Source organism: Eretmochelys imbricata, chromosome 27, assembly GCF_965152235.1.
Source record: "Eretmochelys imbricata isolate rEreImb1 chromosome 27, rEreImb1.hap1, whole genome shotgun sequence".
Classification (NCBI taxonomy): domain Eukaryota; kingdom Metazoa; phylum Chordata; order Testudines; family Cheloniidae; genus Eretmochelys; species Eretmochelys imbricata.
In genome coordinates this window covers 16,235,835-16,251,300 of record NC_135598.1, presented here as the reverse complement: position 1 = coordinate 16,251,300, position 15,466 = coordinate 16,235,835, and the positions used below count along the sequence as shown (strand labels likewise).

The following is a 15,466-nucleotide window of genomic DNA, read 5'->3' as shown; positions in this document are numbered from 1 at the left end:
GACCAAACAGGCTGCTTGTTTCTCCCTGCCCCTCCTTCAGCATGGAAAGAAGCCAAGTCCACCAAAGGAAATTGCCACAACCCACCATGCCACTGCTGCAGAAACCTGGAGCAAAGTGGCAGACACTTGAGCTGTTGCAGGATGAGTGGGGTGCAGAAAATGTAGGCACGTGTGTGCACTGCAGCTGGGAGCTGGGAAGCATTGTCCTTCCTGCTGATGTGTAATGTGCTAGCACCTGTCCAGAGAAGTGGTGGCACATTGAAAATTAAACGGGACAAGACACTAGGGAGCACTGGGTCCCCGAGGGATGGACTGCGTGTGACCTAGTTGGGCTTTGCCAGCCCTAATTAAAACATTAGACTAGAAAACCTGCCTTATAGTGATAGATTCAAAGGAGCTACTTAGCTTAACAAAGAGAATGTTAAGGGATGACTTGATTATAGTCCATAAGGACCTTACTGGTAAACAAAGATTTGTTTAATCTTCAATCTAGCAGGCAAAGGTCTAACGTGATCCAATGGCTGGAAACTAAAGCTACACAAATTCAGACTGGAAATAAGGTGTGTGTTGTTGACAATGAGGGTGGGCGTCACAAGGGAACTCTCTGGCTTGTAGCTGCCTACTGGCTCTGCCTGGTGGCTTTCCATGCTGTTGATGTCAGTGAGGGCCTGTTGGTTTGTATCTGATTTTGGTCCTTATCTGTAGGGATTCTGGATAAAGAGCATTTCCTAAAGATCTAAGATAAAATGCACTACTGGCAGACTGACTGTGTGACTTTAAAGTACACAGTGCTTTGCTGAGCTGTCACTCACTAGGCAAACATTTACCTGGCTACATTGGGCCTTTCTCCAGACAACTGCAACCCAGAACTCTGTGTGACCTGCACTGTTCTCTGTTTTAAATAGATATTGAAAAATAAAAAGGAGGGTGTTGGGGAAGCAGTGGTTATGTCTCCTTCACAATAAATATCTCCTCCTCCCAGCTCCATGAGCAGTCTCTTTGCGAGAGGGCACCGGGGAACATCCCTCATTGTTGTATGTTGTCTGAACCCATGCTGTCAAATGTCACATAGCATTCAGCTGGCTGTGTAATGGTGCTGCGGGTGTTAGTGAACTGTGTGGTTACACTTAGCTGGTTCCCAGGAGACAACCTGAAATTTCTAATGTTACAAGGGGGCATCTTGCTGATATTGCTAGTTAGGAAGGGGTTTTAATCTTCCAAATTAAAAAAAACAAACAAAACTCCCTACCACTGAAAGCTTTGACCTCTGAGCTGTGAGTCCAATGGTCCTGTGTGATACAGTCTGTACTGACCTCTGGTCAGAGACCTTGGATAAAATTTTCAAGAACCCCTAAGTGACTTAGAAGCTGAACTCTCATTGAAAGTGAGTGGTATTTAGACTTTTACTTGTCTAAGTAACTTGAAAATGGAATTTAGCCTCCTAAGTCACTAAGGGGCTCTTGAAAATATTAGTCCTTGCTTTCTTCTGCATTGGTACAGGACTAAGGAGCAAAGATGGCTCAATAAGTATAATAATATTTCCCTACAGACATCCTTCAGCAGCCAGTGTAGCCGTTTCTATGGCAACCATCTTAAATTGTTTGTCCTACAGGACAAACTAGCGTATCATGAAATGTACCTCATGAGACTGTCAGTACAGTATGGCACAATGAACGACATGGCGATGTCACTCACAACACACTGTTAGCACCCATGTGAACCTGAGAGGGTGGTTTGCATAATGCAAAGCCAGACCTTAGGGTCTAGGTGTTGAAAAGCAGAATATGAATGTGTTACCCTTTGGGTTATAACACAAAATAATTAGACACCCACTCACCTTGTCACCTCTCCCCTGAAGGGCTCAGTATGAACCTAACTAAATATTCGGACAGCAGCAAGTGCAAACAAAGGGTACGGAGGGGTATTTGGGACAGAGTTCGGGAAACTCCAGAGAACAGTTGTACCCATTGTTATTCTGCTTCACCTAGAGCCAGGTAAGTAGGTCAGGCAGTGTGTGCGCATGTGTGTCTCAGTTGCCATTAGTTTCTCCGCTGGCACAAGTGCCATCTCTCCAGGCCCAGGAGGAGTTTTGACTTGACTGTTTCTTTCTCTCTCTCAGTAGCTTTTCACAGCCCTCCTGCTAAAGTTAAGAAGGAGCCACAGAGTCCCTGTTCTGACCCAGCACTGTCCTGCAGCCATAAGCAGCCATTTCGGTACCGCAATGGCGAGCAATGCCTTTACGCCAGGTAATGCTGCTTGCATGCAGGAGGGAGGGAAGGGTAACTAAAGGTGAGGGAGTGCTATTGCAACGTGTCCTGTTCAGTCCCTGGGTCTCTCCTGACATGCTAGTGCAAACTGATTGATGGGTTACTTCCCGTTTAACACTGCACCCCCGGCAGCCTCCTCATGTGCTAGTTTATTGTACAGTATTACACCCAAGAAAATCAGTGCCAGGCAGGAGCGGATTTACCATGAAACAAACCATACAGTAGCCCAGGGCCCCCAACAACAGGGGGGCCGCCAAAATGCAGGACAAATACCTGACAACCAGTCCCCAGGTCCTGGCTGGTGGCGCAGCAGGGCTCAGGCAGGCAGGCTGCCTGCATGCTGTGGCTGGTGGCCCCACACCACTCCTGGAAGTGGCCAGCTGCTGGCAAGTCTCTGCGTGCCCCTGGTGGGGGGAGGCAGCTCCACACGCTGCCCCACTAACTCTAAATCTGCCACTGGTGCCAGCCAGTTTACTTGTTCAAATAAAACCCTCCTAATGTAGCAGTCCTCTGCTGTACCCCTGTCCTCAATCCCTGCACAGTCCCCTTGCATCTCCTTGTTGATGTCTTGGCTGCCCCTAATGCTTAGAACAATTTCCCTCTTCTTGTCTGCCAAGCACTTTCCCTCTCCTCCTTCATCCCTCCCTTCCCCAGATCCTCCCTGTACTGACCTTCCCACCACTCCTCTGCACCTCTTTGTATTTGCACTGTAAGCGCTTCACCACCCAGGCCTTGTCCTCCCATTCATAAGAACATAAGAACAGCCACTCTGGGTCAGGACAAAGGTCCATCTAGCCCAGTATCCTGTCTTCTGACAGTGGCCAATGCCAGGTGCCCCAGAGGGAATGAACAGAACAGGTAATCATCAAGTGATCCATCCCCTGTCGCCCATTCCCAGCTTCTGGCAAACAGAGGCTATGGACACCATCCCTTGCCCATCCTGGCTAACAGCTCCATGAACTTATCTAGTTCTTTTTTCAATCCTGTTACAGCCTTGGCCTTCACAACATCCTCTGGCAAGGAGTTCCACAGGTTGACTGTGTGTTGTGTGAAGAAATACTTCCTTTTGTTTGTTTTAAACCTGCTGCCTATTAATTTCATTGGGTGACTCCTCTGTAAAGTGCCATTAGTTTGATCAAGGAGAGTGATCAGTAATAAGAAAGAGGGAACTTTACTCAGAGCGCTGCATTGCCAGGTGACAGCCTGTGGCACGTTCTCCCCAGGTGAATGGAATGGGTCGCTGTCAGGAGATTGTAATATTCCAATATCTGTTTGACTGTCCCAGTGCCTATGACCAAACCAGACAAGTTGGACTCAAGTCCCCAAACCCAGGAATCCCGATACAGTCACCGCTTCAACATTTCCCTAGGCAGGACAGGAGCTTCCTGAGCCCTCGGGGGCCGTCCCAACCCACATCCAGCCGTGGATTCCTCATGGAACACAGGTGAGTGTCCACAGCAGTAGCAAGGTGGTAGACAGCCTCCAACGAAAGGGGCTCCCCTCCCCAAAGCTCCCTTGACGTTCTCCCCCCTTCCCCTCATATCTCAATCAAAGTTGTCTCTTTCCAGCAATCATAGACCTTCCCTCTTGTTACCAGCCTGGGTCCCAAGCTGCTGCCCTGTGCCTATGTGGGGGAAGTCTATTGTCTGAAGCCCATTCAGCTCTATAGCCGTAGCTTCTATATGACCTACGGCTATGCAACAGCCCCCGGGAATACCTTGCTAGAACTGTGCACGTGTGTCTCTTTTGATTAAGCTACAACCCTCTAAAATCCCTGTTCCTCCTACCACTGCATACGGGTCTCAAATAGTTTGTGATTAGGGAAAGCAGTCACCACATCAGCTATTTCCCCCGTTTAGCTCCATCTACCAGCCACCTACGGAGATGTGCCGTTCCTTCCCCTCCTCTCAGGCCATGGGCCGAGACGCTCCAGTTGCCTACCAGCGCCAGATGTCCGAGCCCTGCCTACATTACCATCCGCAGGACTTTAAACAGGAGTACCACGACCCAATGTATGAGCAGGCAAGCCAGCTGGGGGGCAGCAGTGACCACTCGTACCCAGCGGGAGTGGTGATCAAGCAGGAGCAGACAGACTATGCCTATGACTCAGGTAGGGCAGGAGAATTATCCTGACTAAAGCAATACATGCCGGCCAGATGCTGCTGGGTGTGCTGGCTCCTGGGGAACCTTCTTGCTGGCATTGTCACGGGCTATGGGGCAACAGCACATAGGTGCTTTGGCTAACAGGCTCCCTCCCCCTGCAAAACCTCCCCTCCCTATTTCCACACCCTGAGGGAGGTTTTCTGAGAGCGGGGAAAGAGCTGTGAGAATGATTCAAGGTTGGAAAACATGACTTAAACTGAGTGAGAGGCTTCAGAAGCCCAGTTGGTTTAGTTTATCCAAGAGAAGGTGAAGAGGTGACCTGATCCCTGTCTATACGTACCTGCCTAGGGAAGACATTTCTGACAGGAAATGGCTCTTTACTCTAGCAGAAAAAGGCAGAACAAGACCCACTAATTGGAAGCTGACATGAAATAAATTCCACCTGGGAAAAAGACACCCATTTTTATTAGGGTGGGTGATTAACCATTGGAACAATTTACCTAGGGCCATTGTGGATTCTTCATCCATGAAGTCTTTAAATCAACACTGGGTCTCTTTCTAAAAGACAAGCTCCAGCTCAACCAGCATTTAGAGGTTTGATGCAGAAATTACTGGATGAGGTTCTCGGGCCTGTGCTATGCAATAGGTCAGACTAGATCAGGGGTTCTCAGACTGTGGGTTGTGACCCCATTTTAGACTTGCTGATGCCTGGGACTAAAGCCAAAGTCCGAGCCCCACCACCTGGGACCAAAGCCCAAGGCCTAGGCAGCAGGGCTGAGGTTACAGGCCCCTGGCCTCGGGCAGAAGCCTTTGGGCTTCGGCTTTGCGCCCCCCCACCCCACGAGGGGTGGTGGGGCTCGGGCTTTGGGCTCCCCCGGCCTGGGGCAGCAGGGTTTGGGTGGGGCTTAGGCTTCAGTCCCCTCTGCTGAGGTCATGTAGTAATTTTTGTTGCCAGAAGGGAGTCACAGAGCAATGAAGTTTGACAACCCCTGCACTAGATGATCAGAATGACCCATTCTGTCCTTGAACTCTGTGAATCGATGAATCAGACTTTCCAGACTGCAGAAGGAGAATCCCTCAGCTGCAGCTGCCCAGTAGGAATTTATGTTGTTCGTGTATTATTTTTATTTTAATATTGCCTAGGGGTTCTGGTCAAAGAGCAGGACCGTATTGTGCTGGGTGCTACATACACACACTGGATGTCCCCAAAGGGACAGGGGACAGAGCATCTCAGAGGGTCTGCGGGAGATTACAGGTCACTAGGCTACTCCCCAAGTCTGTCCTCTACCTTCCCCTGAAGCCTACGATTACATCTCAAAGAGAGGTGTGGCCTCCCTCCCCCCTGTGCCTGAGCACTAAGTACAGGAATACTGCCCTGCCAGAGATACTTGTGGCCCTCAGAGCTGGGAAATTAATGAAGGCTAATGCACAGTAATGCATGTTCTTTACTAGCCTGTTATTGACAATCTTAAGTGGTGAAGCAGCCAGAGATGGAGGCCAAGAAGCGTAATCTCTCTGCCTGGCCCTAGTTGGCCTATTACAGAGGACATTCCACGGGCTCTCTGGAGCAAATTCCTTTCTCCCTGAATGATAAAGTGGAGGATTTTTGGAAAGCAGTGACTTTTGAGATGATGATGAGTCTATAATTGCTTAGAAAATGGACTGCTGCCCTGCCAGTTTCCAGTGAAACCTCAGAACTGCTTGGCAGTATTGGTAGGGATGCCATGTCCCGCCTGCTCAGCATCCCAGTGGGTTCTGTGCTGCCCACAACCCTGCCGGGGTGGGACGATCCTGCACTATTGCGATCAATGGCAAAGCTCCATCAGCAATGCAGGACTGGGCCCTGATTGAGCCCAGTTTGTAAAGAATCATGGAAGTGCCTTGGAAAAAAGCTCAAGTCCTATATTCAGTCTTTGATTCATGCCCCACAATCTGCCTGCTAACAATAACAATAAATAATAACTTACGCTTCCTTAAAAAGATCAGAGAATGTTTCCTCGTAGGAGTTCTGACTCCTGCAATCTGCAGAAATGCTCTGGCAGCTGGCCAGGCTGCAATGACCTCCTCTTGAGGGATCTGAGAACACTGAGCAGGACTCTTGCTTTCTGGATGTATTTTTAGTCATGTTCTGGTTGGATTCCAAGGGTAAGTCCTCAAAAGAAGGAGCCCTTTTCTCTGGATCCAGACCTGTGCATGGGCAGGGTAGGCCACATCTGGTTTCTCTGCTTCCTTGAAGAGTCCTGGGGGTGCCTTGTTGTCTTCTGACCCCTCCCCCAGCAATGCACAATCACTAATCCAGAGTCCCCAGTGAATGAATGAGTAAGTGACAAAAAACAGAGGGGAATGGAACTCTGTGTGTGTTCCTCATACCACAACATATGAACTGCCACTCCTGATCAGACCAGGGGTTCATCTAACCAGGCTTCTCTCTGCAACAGTGCCCAGCACCAGATGCTTTGACAAGCAATGTAAAACACCCTACAATGGACAGTTATGGAATAATCTTCCCCTATCCCCAGGCACTTAGAGGTTGGCTCATGCTCTGAAGAAAAAGTGTTTAACACCCCTATAAATTTGTATTTTTTAATGTAACTCTGGATAGCCTCATGATTTACATGAATGTCAAATCCCACTCAGCTCTTGGCCTCAAAATATCATGTGGCAGTGAGTTCCAGATGCTAAGTATGCAATGTGTTTAAAAAAACCCAAGAAGGATAGCATCTCAGGAGCTTCATTTGCCCCCTTGTTCTTGTGACAAGGCAGGTGAGATAATATCTTTTATTGGACCAGCTTCTGTTGGTGAGTGAGGCAAGCTTTCGAGCTACACAGAGCTCATCCTCAGGTCTGGGAAAGGTACTTGGTGTGTCACTCACTTGTTTTGGTGTCATGAGATGAGTCAGAAATGAAACACTTGTTAGTGAAGACCACTAGGGGCTTCAGTGTGGCTCTTGGTTTTGCATGGAAAGTGCTCCGATACTGTGCTGATGGGAGGCTGCTGTTACTCCCTATATAAGAGGTGTGTCGGGTGGGATCGAGCTTAGTGCATGAGCTAAAAGCCAACTGGTTGTTAGCTAAGGTCTGTAGAGCAGACTCATTTTATCTCGCTCTCTCTCTAAGTGGTCTCGGTGCCACTAGATGGGCCAGAACACCACACCCAGAAGGTGTGTGGGTTACACTAGCTCTTAGGAAGAGCTTTGGCCACCTAGGAGGCAGCAGTGGCCAGAGGGTATAGCAAGTGGGTTCTGCAGAAAGCGGTTTTCTTACCCGAGCCAGTGTGTGCCAGGGACGCTGGAACAGTTTGTATAGTTGAGGTGCTGAGAGCCATTGAACCAAACTGGAAAGGCTGTATATAATGGAAACCCCTTCAAGGGAGGCAAAGAGTCCTGTGGCACCTTATAGACTAACAGACATATTGGAGCAGAAGCTTTCGTGGTGCTCCAATACTTCGGTTAGTCTATAAGGTGCCACAGGACTCTGCCGCTTTTACAGATCCAGACTAACACAGCTACCCCTCTGATACTTGACACTTCAAGAAAGCAGCTGCATCCCTAGTTCCAGCACCTATGGTGTGCACGCTGCAAGCTCCCCTGCATTCTGTTTAGCTCTCTGCAGACTTTGCTGTGTTCAGCCTTGCAGAAGTTGCACAGAAATCCCTTTGTCAAGAGCTGCAGAAGGGAGTCCAGTGGCTTGGAACTAGGACAGAGAATGCACTGCGGTCTCTGCAGCGCCAGTGACCTTCAAATGCTAGGGGAGCTGGAGCACTCCTCCCCAGTGCCAGGGATTGCATTACATAACCTTGAACCGTGCTCCCGCCCTGCAGCTTGGCACACATTGCTCCTCTCCCTCTGAATGGAGTCAGAGGAATTTCATTCACAAAATGGAGGGCTGGGGAAGGAGCTGAGCTCCCAGTTGGGCTGGCGGTGGTGTCAGCTTTCACCACATGCTTTCTTTTCATAGGCAGCTGACATCAGCCGGTGGCTGGTAACATGAGCTGGTGTGTTGCTGTCTGACTGCTGCCTGGAGCGAGTCAGGGACAATGAGAAACGACTCCCTCGTTTGGAGGTTAAATCGCAGGATAAACCAGCTTTGTTCTGAGAAGCAAATCTTTTCTTTTTACATCTGTGCCACTAACACCAAACTGGAGAATGGGAGCCACTCCCAGCACAGCTGGGCCTGTCTGCTGCGCTAAGCAGAAATTTCTAATCAGCTGGACTTACTATCTTCCTCTTGGCTCTGTCACCCCCACAGCAAGCATCCTGGGGGAAGTCAGGGGTGAAGACCCAGTATCTCAGAGGATGCCAGAGCTGATCACAGCGCTACAGAAATGTTTATTAATAATCTCCAAAGGGGGCTGCCTGGGAACCCAACCAGTCAGAGACTAAAGTTAGTTTCTCTCAGTGAAAAGCTTATTTTCCACCAGACTCCTGTCTGAGGTGTGGGCACATGCTGCCGTGATCCATACTAGATTAATCCCCCTTTGAAGAGAGAAGGCTGCTCCTGTTCTCCTGGTGTTTTAATGGCCACTTTGGACTGGTTTTCATGAGCAAAAATAAATTCAATCACATTTCCCACTGGGGTTCTGAATGTATCTCTGTCCGCCATGGAGACATACCCCTCACTGAGTGCCTCCACCCAGACATGGGTAAAAATGACCCTGCTTCCAGCAGAATGGCTTTTGTGAAACTAGTTTATGTCTGTAATAATGTACAGTGCAGACTGCAGTCAATTCAGTGTACCCCTGCCTTTTGCATCAGCAGAAGAGCGCTGAAGGCAACTGCATTATACAAAAAGGCATGAGAAATGTGAGAAAACTCTTCCAAAGTGTCCAGTTAGTTCCCTCATTCCAGCCAGGGCTGGAAAATTAATGTATAAACTACAGTAACCAGTCATACTGTATGTGCAGTATGGAACCTTTAAAACTGCTGCCCTCTTTCACACCCACCTTGTTTTTACCCTTTCACTTTTTCTAATGCTCATGAGAACTAAGACCCAAGTGCTTGCAACAATATACCTGAAACAGACTGTCCATAGTAGCACTATGCAGCAGGGGCCCTGCAGTCCATAGCTGCACTGTAGCAAAATAAGAACATAGGAATGGTCAGACCAAAGGTCCATCTAGCCCAGTGTCCTGTCTTCTGACAGTGGCCAATGCCAGGTGCCCCAGAGGGAATGAACAGAACAGGTAATCATCAAGTGATCCATTCCCTGTCGCCCATTCCCAGCTTCTGGCAAACAGAGGCTATGGACACCATCCCTTGCCCATCCTGACTAATAACATCCTCTTCACCTGTAACAATCAGAGTGCAGTCCAGTGCCACGCATAGCTGCTGACTCCGTGGGTGCTCTGGGGCTGGGAGCACCCACGGGGAAAAATTGGTGGGTGCTCTGCACCCACCAGCAGCCAAGCTCCCCACCCCAGCTCACCTTGCCTCCGCCTCCTCTTCTAAGCGTGCCGCGTCCCCGCTTCTCCTCCCAGCACTTGCTGCCGCAAAACAGCTGTTTCGCAGCGTAACAAGCTGTGGGAGGGAGGGGGGAGGAGCGGGAACGCGGCGCGCTCAGGGGAGGAGGCCGGCAAGAAGCGGGGCCGGGGCGGGGATTTGGGGAAGCAGTCCAATAGGGGCAGGGAGGGGGCAGAGTTGGAGCAGGGACTTTGGGGAAGGGGTTAGAATGGGGGCGGGGCAGGGCAGGGATGGAGTTGGGGCAGGGGGGAGTCGAGCACCCACTGGCACCAGGAGAAGTTGGCGCCTATGGTGTCACGTCACCCTAAACCCTAAATGAAGGAGAAATAGCAAACAAATTTAACCTGTGTTAATATTTCCACTCTCTCTTTGTCATGGTGGATAAAAACAGTGCTTTGAGTGGTGTCACAATTGCACATTAATTTAATCCATGGCTATTGAAAATGTGGTGAGAGGACAAGCCCTAGAACCGGTCTGAGCTGGAACAAAGACGGGATCTAGAGCCTCAGTTTTCTCTTAGGAAGGCACAAGGCTAGTGGTTGGCCCGGCTGTTTCAGGGCCTGAGGCTGTGATCCCGTATGATGAGCAGGCCGGCTCTGATGGGTATTGTGCTTGGCAGTGATCTGTGTGTGTTGATCATTCTGTAGATGTTCCTGGCTGTCCTTCCATGTACATGAACACTGAGGGGTATCAAAGCCATTCAAATACCGAAGGGACATTAGGTAAGAAACCTCCATGGCTCTGTCTCCTCTTCATCTGCTCCTGCAATGGACCTCACTCCAGTGCTGCAGCTTGTCTGTGTTCTCTGATTGCATCTGCTGCTGTCTCTTCCAGGCTATGGCTACAACAAGCAGATGAGGCCATTTGCTGATGATGTCTGTGTCGTCCCAGAGAAGTTTGAAGGTCAGAGAGAAACCTGTGTGTCTTCCAAATCTTGGGGTAGGATGAGGTTACCCCAGGCCCTATGTAGCCATGTGAGTGGGCATAGTCACTGCCAGCTCTGCTCACTCTATTTGTGACCCTATTCATTCGGAGATGCCGCACCTGGATGTATGAGTCATGGCTGATGTTGTGCTTCCTGGGAGTTTGTTTTCTGAGTTTTCATAGAAGCAGACAGATATTTCAGCAGCTAAGCCCAGATCACTGCAGTTGGTGGTGAATTTCTCCTCCTTTTCACTCCTGTGCAAACTGAAATGTTGTAGGCAAACACTTGAGAGATGCTGATTTCTGCACAGTAGTTGAACCCAGGATCACCCAGCCAGTAGCCCCATTTCCCAGCCTTGTTATTGGTGTTGGGGCACAGTCCCTCTTGATTACTGTCCCAGCTCTCCACAGGCACCCCCAAACCTTCTCGCCAAGATCACTGCCCTTTCCTAGTGCCAGCTGAGCACGGCACCCCAGGGCCTCTTTACCAACCTGGCTTCAGTTTACAGTAGTCCCCATACACCCCTAGAGTCGCTGTGTGGTTGTCAGTGTCACTCTGAAGGCAGTGTGCGTCTAACATGGGCTCACTCACAGTAATGGAGCTTGGTCCTGATGTGCAGCCTGCCACCCATACAGGTCAGAGTGTGTGGGATTGCCCTGGGATGAGACACAAGCTGAAAACATTCCGATGTGCTTTGCTGCTGCAGGAGTCAAGCCTGAACACGTAAATGCCTCGTGCCAGAAGCCAGGCCCGGCATCTGCCCAGAATCTTGGCACCTGTATTTCTCAGCCTCTCTCCTCGTCCCCTTTGGGATTCGCCCACCCCCATTGGGACCCAAGGGCCAGCCCTGCCTTTTGTGAACATTAGAGGAGGAGATTACCTAATGGGCTTTGATGCTGGGCATCAGCCAGCTGGGCTATCTGCACATTAACAGCAGTTCTGAGCCTGGGCCTGAATGAGTCGCTAGTGATTCCCCACTGCCCAGGGATGTGGGAGTCAAGGGAGGTGGGAGCCAGTCTCTGAAGGGGACAGTGACGCTGGGGGGAAAGCACATTTGGTGTAAAGCTCTATTTCTGCAGAGTTCTCTCAGAAATCAGAGGGCAGCCAGTTCCTTTAGCATCCATCTCTGGAGGATGGGGCTCTACTGGGAGCGGATGCCATGTCCTACTGCATTAGGGTCTTGTTGCATTTACACTATGAAGTGATCCCTGAACTACAGTAAAACTCTCCCAACTTCTTCCAATTAAACAAAGAGCGAGCAACTCTTTCGGCTGGCTTGTCACATGATTCCTGCTGCACTCTGGGCTCTGGCTTTCTGACCAGACTCTCCTCTTGGGTAAACAGCAGGTGAGAGGAGGTTAGTCCTCAGGCATCCCTGTAGTAACCTCTGTAGGTGGCCTGGAGCCTGCTTTGTCTTTTGTGGCTTTCCACCGAGAAGCCCTCTCTGCATCTTCCTCCCATCAGGAGAGGCAGAACTGCTGGAGGTCAAGGGAAGGGACATAGCAAAACCCTTTGTGTTTGTTCTGCTCAGCAGGAGACATCAAGCAGGAAGTGGGCGGGTACCGGGAAGGACCCCCATACCAGCGCCGAGGGTCTCTTCAGCTCTGGCAGTTCCTGGTGGCTTTGCTGGATGATCCCACCAATTCCCACTTCATCGCCTGGACCGGCAGAGGGATGGAGTTCAAACTCATTGAGCCTGAGGAGGTGAAAACTCTTCGGCTTCTACCCATGGAGCAAGAGGGGCCCCTGGGCTGACTTACTGATTCTGCAGATTCCTAAGGGCCAGGGCCTTTGCCACATGTAAGGCCTCCTGCCTGCCAGTTGCCCTAAGGGTCACCACTGAGGCTGGGGTTTTAGAGGAGGAGGCCACAGCAGCTGAGTGCCAAAAATCCCAGCTCTATGATGGTGGCGCCCATCATCTGAGCTTCAGCGGGTGAACAGTCTGGGTCAGTGGGTTCCAGATACAGGAGATGGCAGTTTCCCCTCCAGTAGCTCCCTCATTAGGATCTCAGAGTTGCTAAAGGGAATTGCAGTTGGTGGGGTTCTCAGCTGGTCTCCTTCTTCCAAAGGGTTTTACTCTTGGGCTGTCCCATGTTGGTTCTGTGCCACCTATCTCATGGTCAGTGCCCGATGCTGTCTCTGAGATCCGGGGCAGGAGTGTATTTCATTGATCACAGCATTTTAAATAAAAATCTGGGAGAAACCGTGTCCTAATCTGGGGATGGATGGATTCGAACTGCAATTAACAGATATCATTTCTAGTGCCACCATGTTCCAAACAGAGCAATAAACTCTGATAATAGCTGGGAAATGTGTCTGGAACATCCATTAATGTCAGGATCCGATTTATGGCTGTGTTTAGCAGCTGCTCCAGCTAATCCCCCGGCTCTTACGAACATGTGCAGCGCAGATGGGCTGAGTCACTTTGCTGGGTCACTTCACTATTAACATTCGTTTACAAGTGTTTTCTCAGCCTCTTTTTTGTATAATAGTGCTCATCGTTCAAGGGTGAAGGTGGTTTCAGGTAACTGGGAATTGGTCCTGCTTCGAGCAGGGGGTTGGACTAGATGACCTTCAGGGGTCCCTTCCAACCCTGAGATTCTATGATTCTATGAAGTGGTCCTTTCCCAGTGCTGACCTGGCTGTGGGCATGTCCTGCCAATATAGAGGCACTGGCTAAAAGTGCCAAGCACTTCGCATGTTGTCTGTAGTAACATGTGATCTTTTCATCAGCTACTCAGCACCCAGGATTACTAGTATTCTCAAACCCCTTACTTTCTGTCAGCATGTTGGGGGATCGAGGAAGGGAGTTTGTGGGCCGGTGACAATGTTTGCCTACTGATGGACTTTTCCATCAATACAATTGCCACAGGGACATTTGCACGCACACATTTTCTCAGTGATGAAAGGAAGCTTCTGTTTATCAGCCTTGCCCTCCTTGTTCACTGCAGTGAAATGTGAACGATGCTGTATTTATTAGTTGTATTCCATTGTTTGCCTACTTTAAATTATTATTTATATTACCTTTTGAGCAGCATCCTTCTCTCAGAAAGGAATCACACGGAACATCCCCCAGACAGATAAACACAGGCATTTGTCATGCGCTCCTTTCCTCAGAGCTTACAGACATTAATGCACCCTGGCGTTTTGTCCTGCAGGTGGCCCGGCTGTGGGGTATCCAAAAGAACCGGCCAGCCATGAACTACGACAAGCTGAGCCGGTCCCTTCGCTATTATTATGAGAAGGGCATCATGCAGAAGGTCAGTTTGTGATGGGATCCAAGTTCTATGCTCGTCCTGACACTTGTCTTGCTTGTGATTGGAGGTTTGGCTGGCTCATGGCAAGTTCTGAACCCCCTGACTTCCTGAGGTTCCCTCTTTCCCTGCAACTCTCTCCCTGGCCCACCATTCGCAGAGCAGGAAGCAAAGAAACAAGACCCCTGAGGAAAGGTTGAAGGAGCTGAATCCAGGCATCCTAGGGGAAAGCCGATCAGGGGGCGGGGTCATGCTTTCTCCATGTTCGCCTGCGTTGGGGAGCAAGGGGGGAATCCTCTCTACAACAGTCAGGGTGCCTGTCATGGGATTAGTTGGCAAGGGAGTCTCTTGTAGTTATTAGTGCTAGTTAGAGTTATAAAAAGGCTAAAGGTAGCACCTATCCATGTGCTCTGGGCACCCTTAACATAGCCTATAAATACAGCGTTCAGTCCAGCAATTGAAGATAACCCACGACAAATCCTGGTCCTCATCGAATGGTTCTCCGACCCGACAGTTAAAAGTCTCTTTCCCACCCTCCCCATTTCCAGCCCCCTAAGAGAAAAGCTGTACCTTGCAACATGGCCCGCCTGCTTATCGGGTTGAGATGTCACTATCCCTGGAGCTATTTCAGATGGGATTAGGGCAGCAGCCACAGAGGATGCTGGACGAAGTGGTGAAAACTCCCTCTCTGACATGGGGACGGTCTAGAGGAGCCCAGGGTCTTTCCTAGCTCTATGGGGTCCCTCTCATCCCCCACTGAACAACTCACATGCCCATGGCTGCTGTCATTCGCTGGGAGCAGCTAGCTGCACGCCAGCTGGGTGGGACAGAGACTGGAGCATTCACCTTGTCTCCTCCCTGCAGGTTGCTGGAGAGCGCTATGTGTATAAGTTTGTGTGTGAGCCTGAAGCCCTTTTCTCCCTGGCCTTCCCTGACAATCAGCGACCAACCCTGAAAGCAGAGTTTGACCGGCAGATCAGCGAGGAAGATACTGTTCCTCTCTCCCACCTGGACGAGAACACGGCTTACATCCAGGATCTTGGGAGCCTCCCTTCCCAGCCTTACAGCAAGGGCTACCCCTACTAATTCCACCAGTAGCCCGCTGCACAGCCGTTGTGTTTGTATCTATGGAGACGTTTGTTAGTAATCGATCTGCATAGAAGCTTTCCTGGGCCAGCTTGGGCTCCACTAGACTCTTTGAATAGCTGCCTTTGAAACAGGCAGAGGTGATGCGAGCCCATCCTTGGACAGCTCGCCAGCATCTGAGGCTTTGAAAGACATTGGCTGCACCTCATTCACCCAGGATGTGGCCCCAGACTTGGTGCAATGGAACTGGCTCTCTCACCAGTGCAGAAACCTCTCCGGGCTGCCAGCAGCAGCATCCAGAGCCAGTGCTGCCTCCAGTCAGTTAAATGTGTGATTGTGTCACATCCCTGCATCGATCCTGTCTCTGGCTTT

The 15,466-nt window shown here is 50.1% G+C and overlaps 1 protein-coding gene across 1 annotated transcript in view; it reads left to right on the top strand.

Annotated features, from left to right (window-relative positions):
• The window catches only part of ETV4 (ETS variant transcription factor 4), a 41,239-nt gene extending 26,145 nt beyond the window's left edge, over positions 1-15,094 (top strand). Inside the window, exons 5-12 of the mRNA XM_077806316.1 lie at positions 2,120-2,246; positions 3,553-3,711; positions 4,127-4,377; positions 10,477-10,551; positions 10,664-10,732; positions 12,286-12,458; positions 13,913-14,014; positions 14,873-15,094. Of these exons, the coding sequence (XP_077662442.1) occupies positions 2,120-2,246; positions 3,553-3,711; positions 4,127-4,377; positions 10,477-10,551; positions 10,664-10,732; positions 12,286-12,458; positions 13,913-14,014; positions 14,873-15,094 (1,178 nt within the window). The remainder of the gene's footprint in view (positions 1-2,119; positions 2,247-3,552; positions 3,712-4,126; positions 4,378-10,476; positions 10,552-10,663; positions 10,733-12,285; positions 12,459-13,912; positions 14,015-14,872) is intronic.
• Positions 15,095-15,466: the final 372 nt, after the last annotated feature.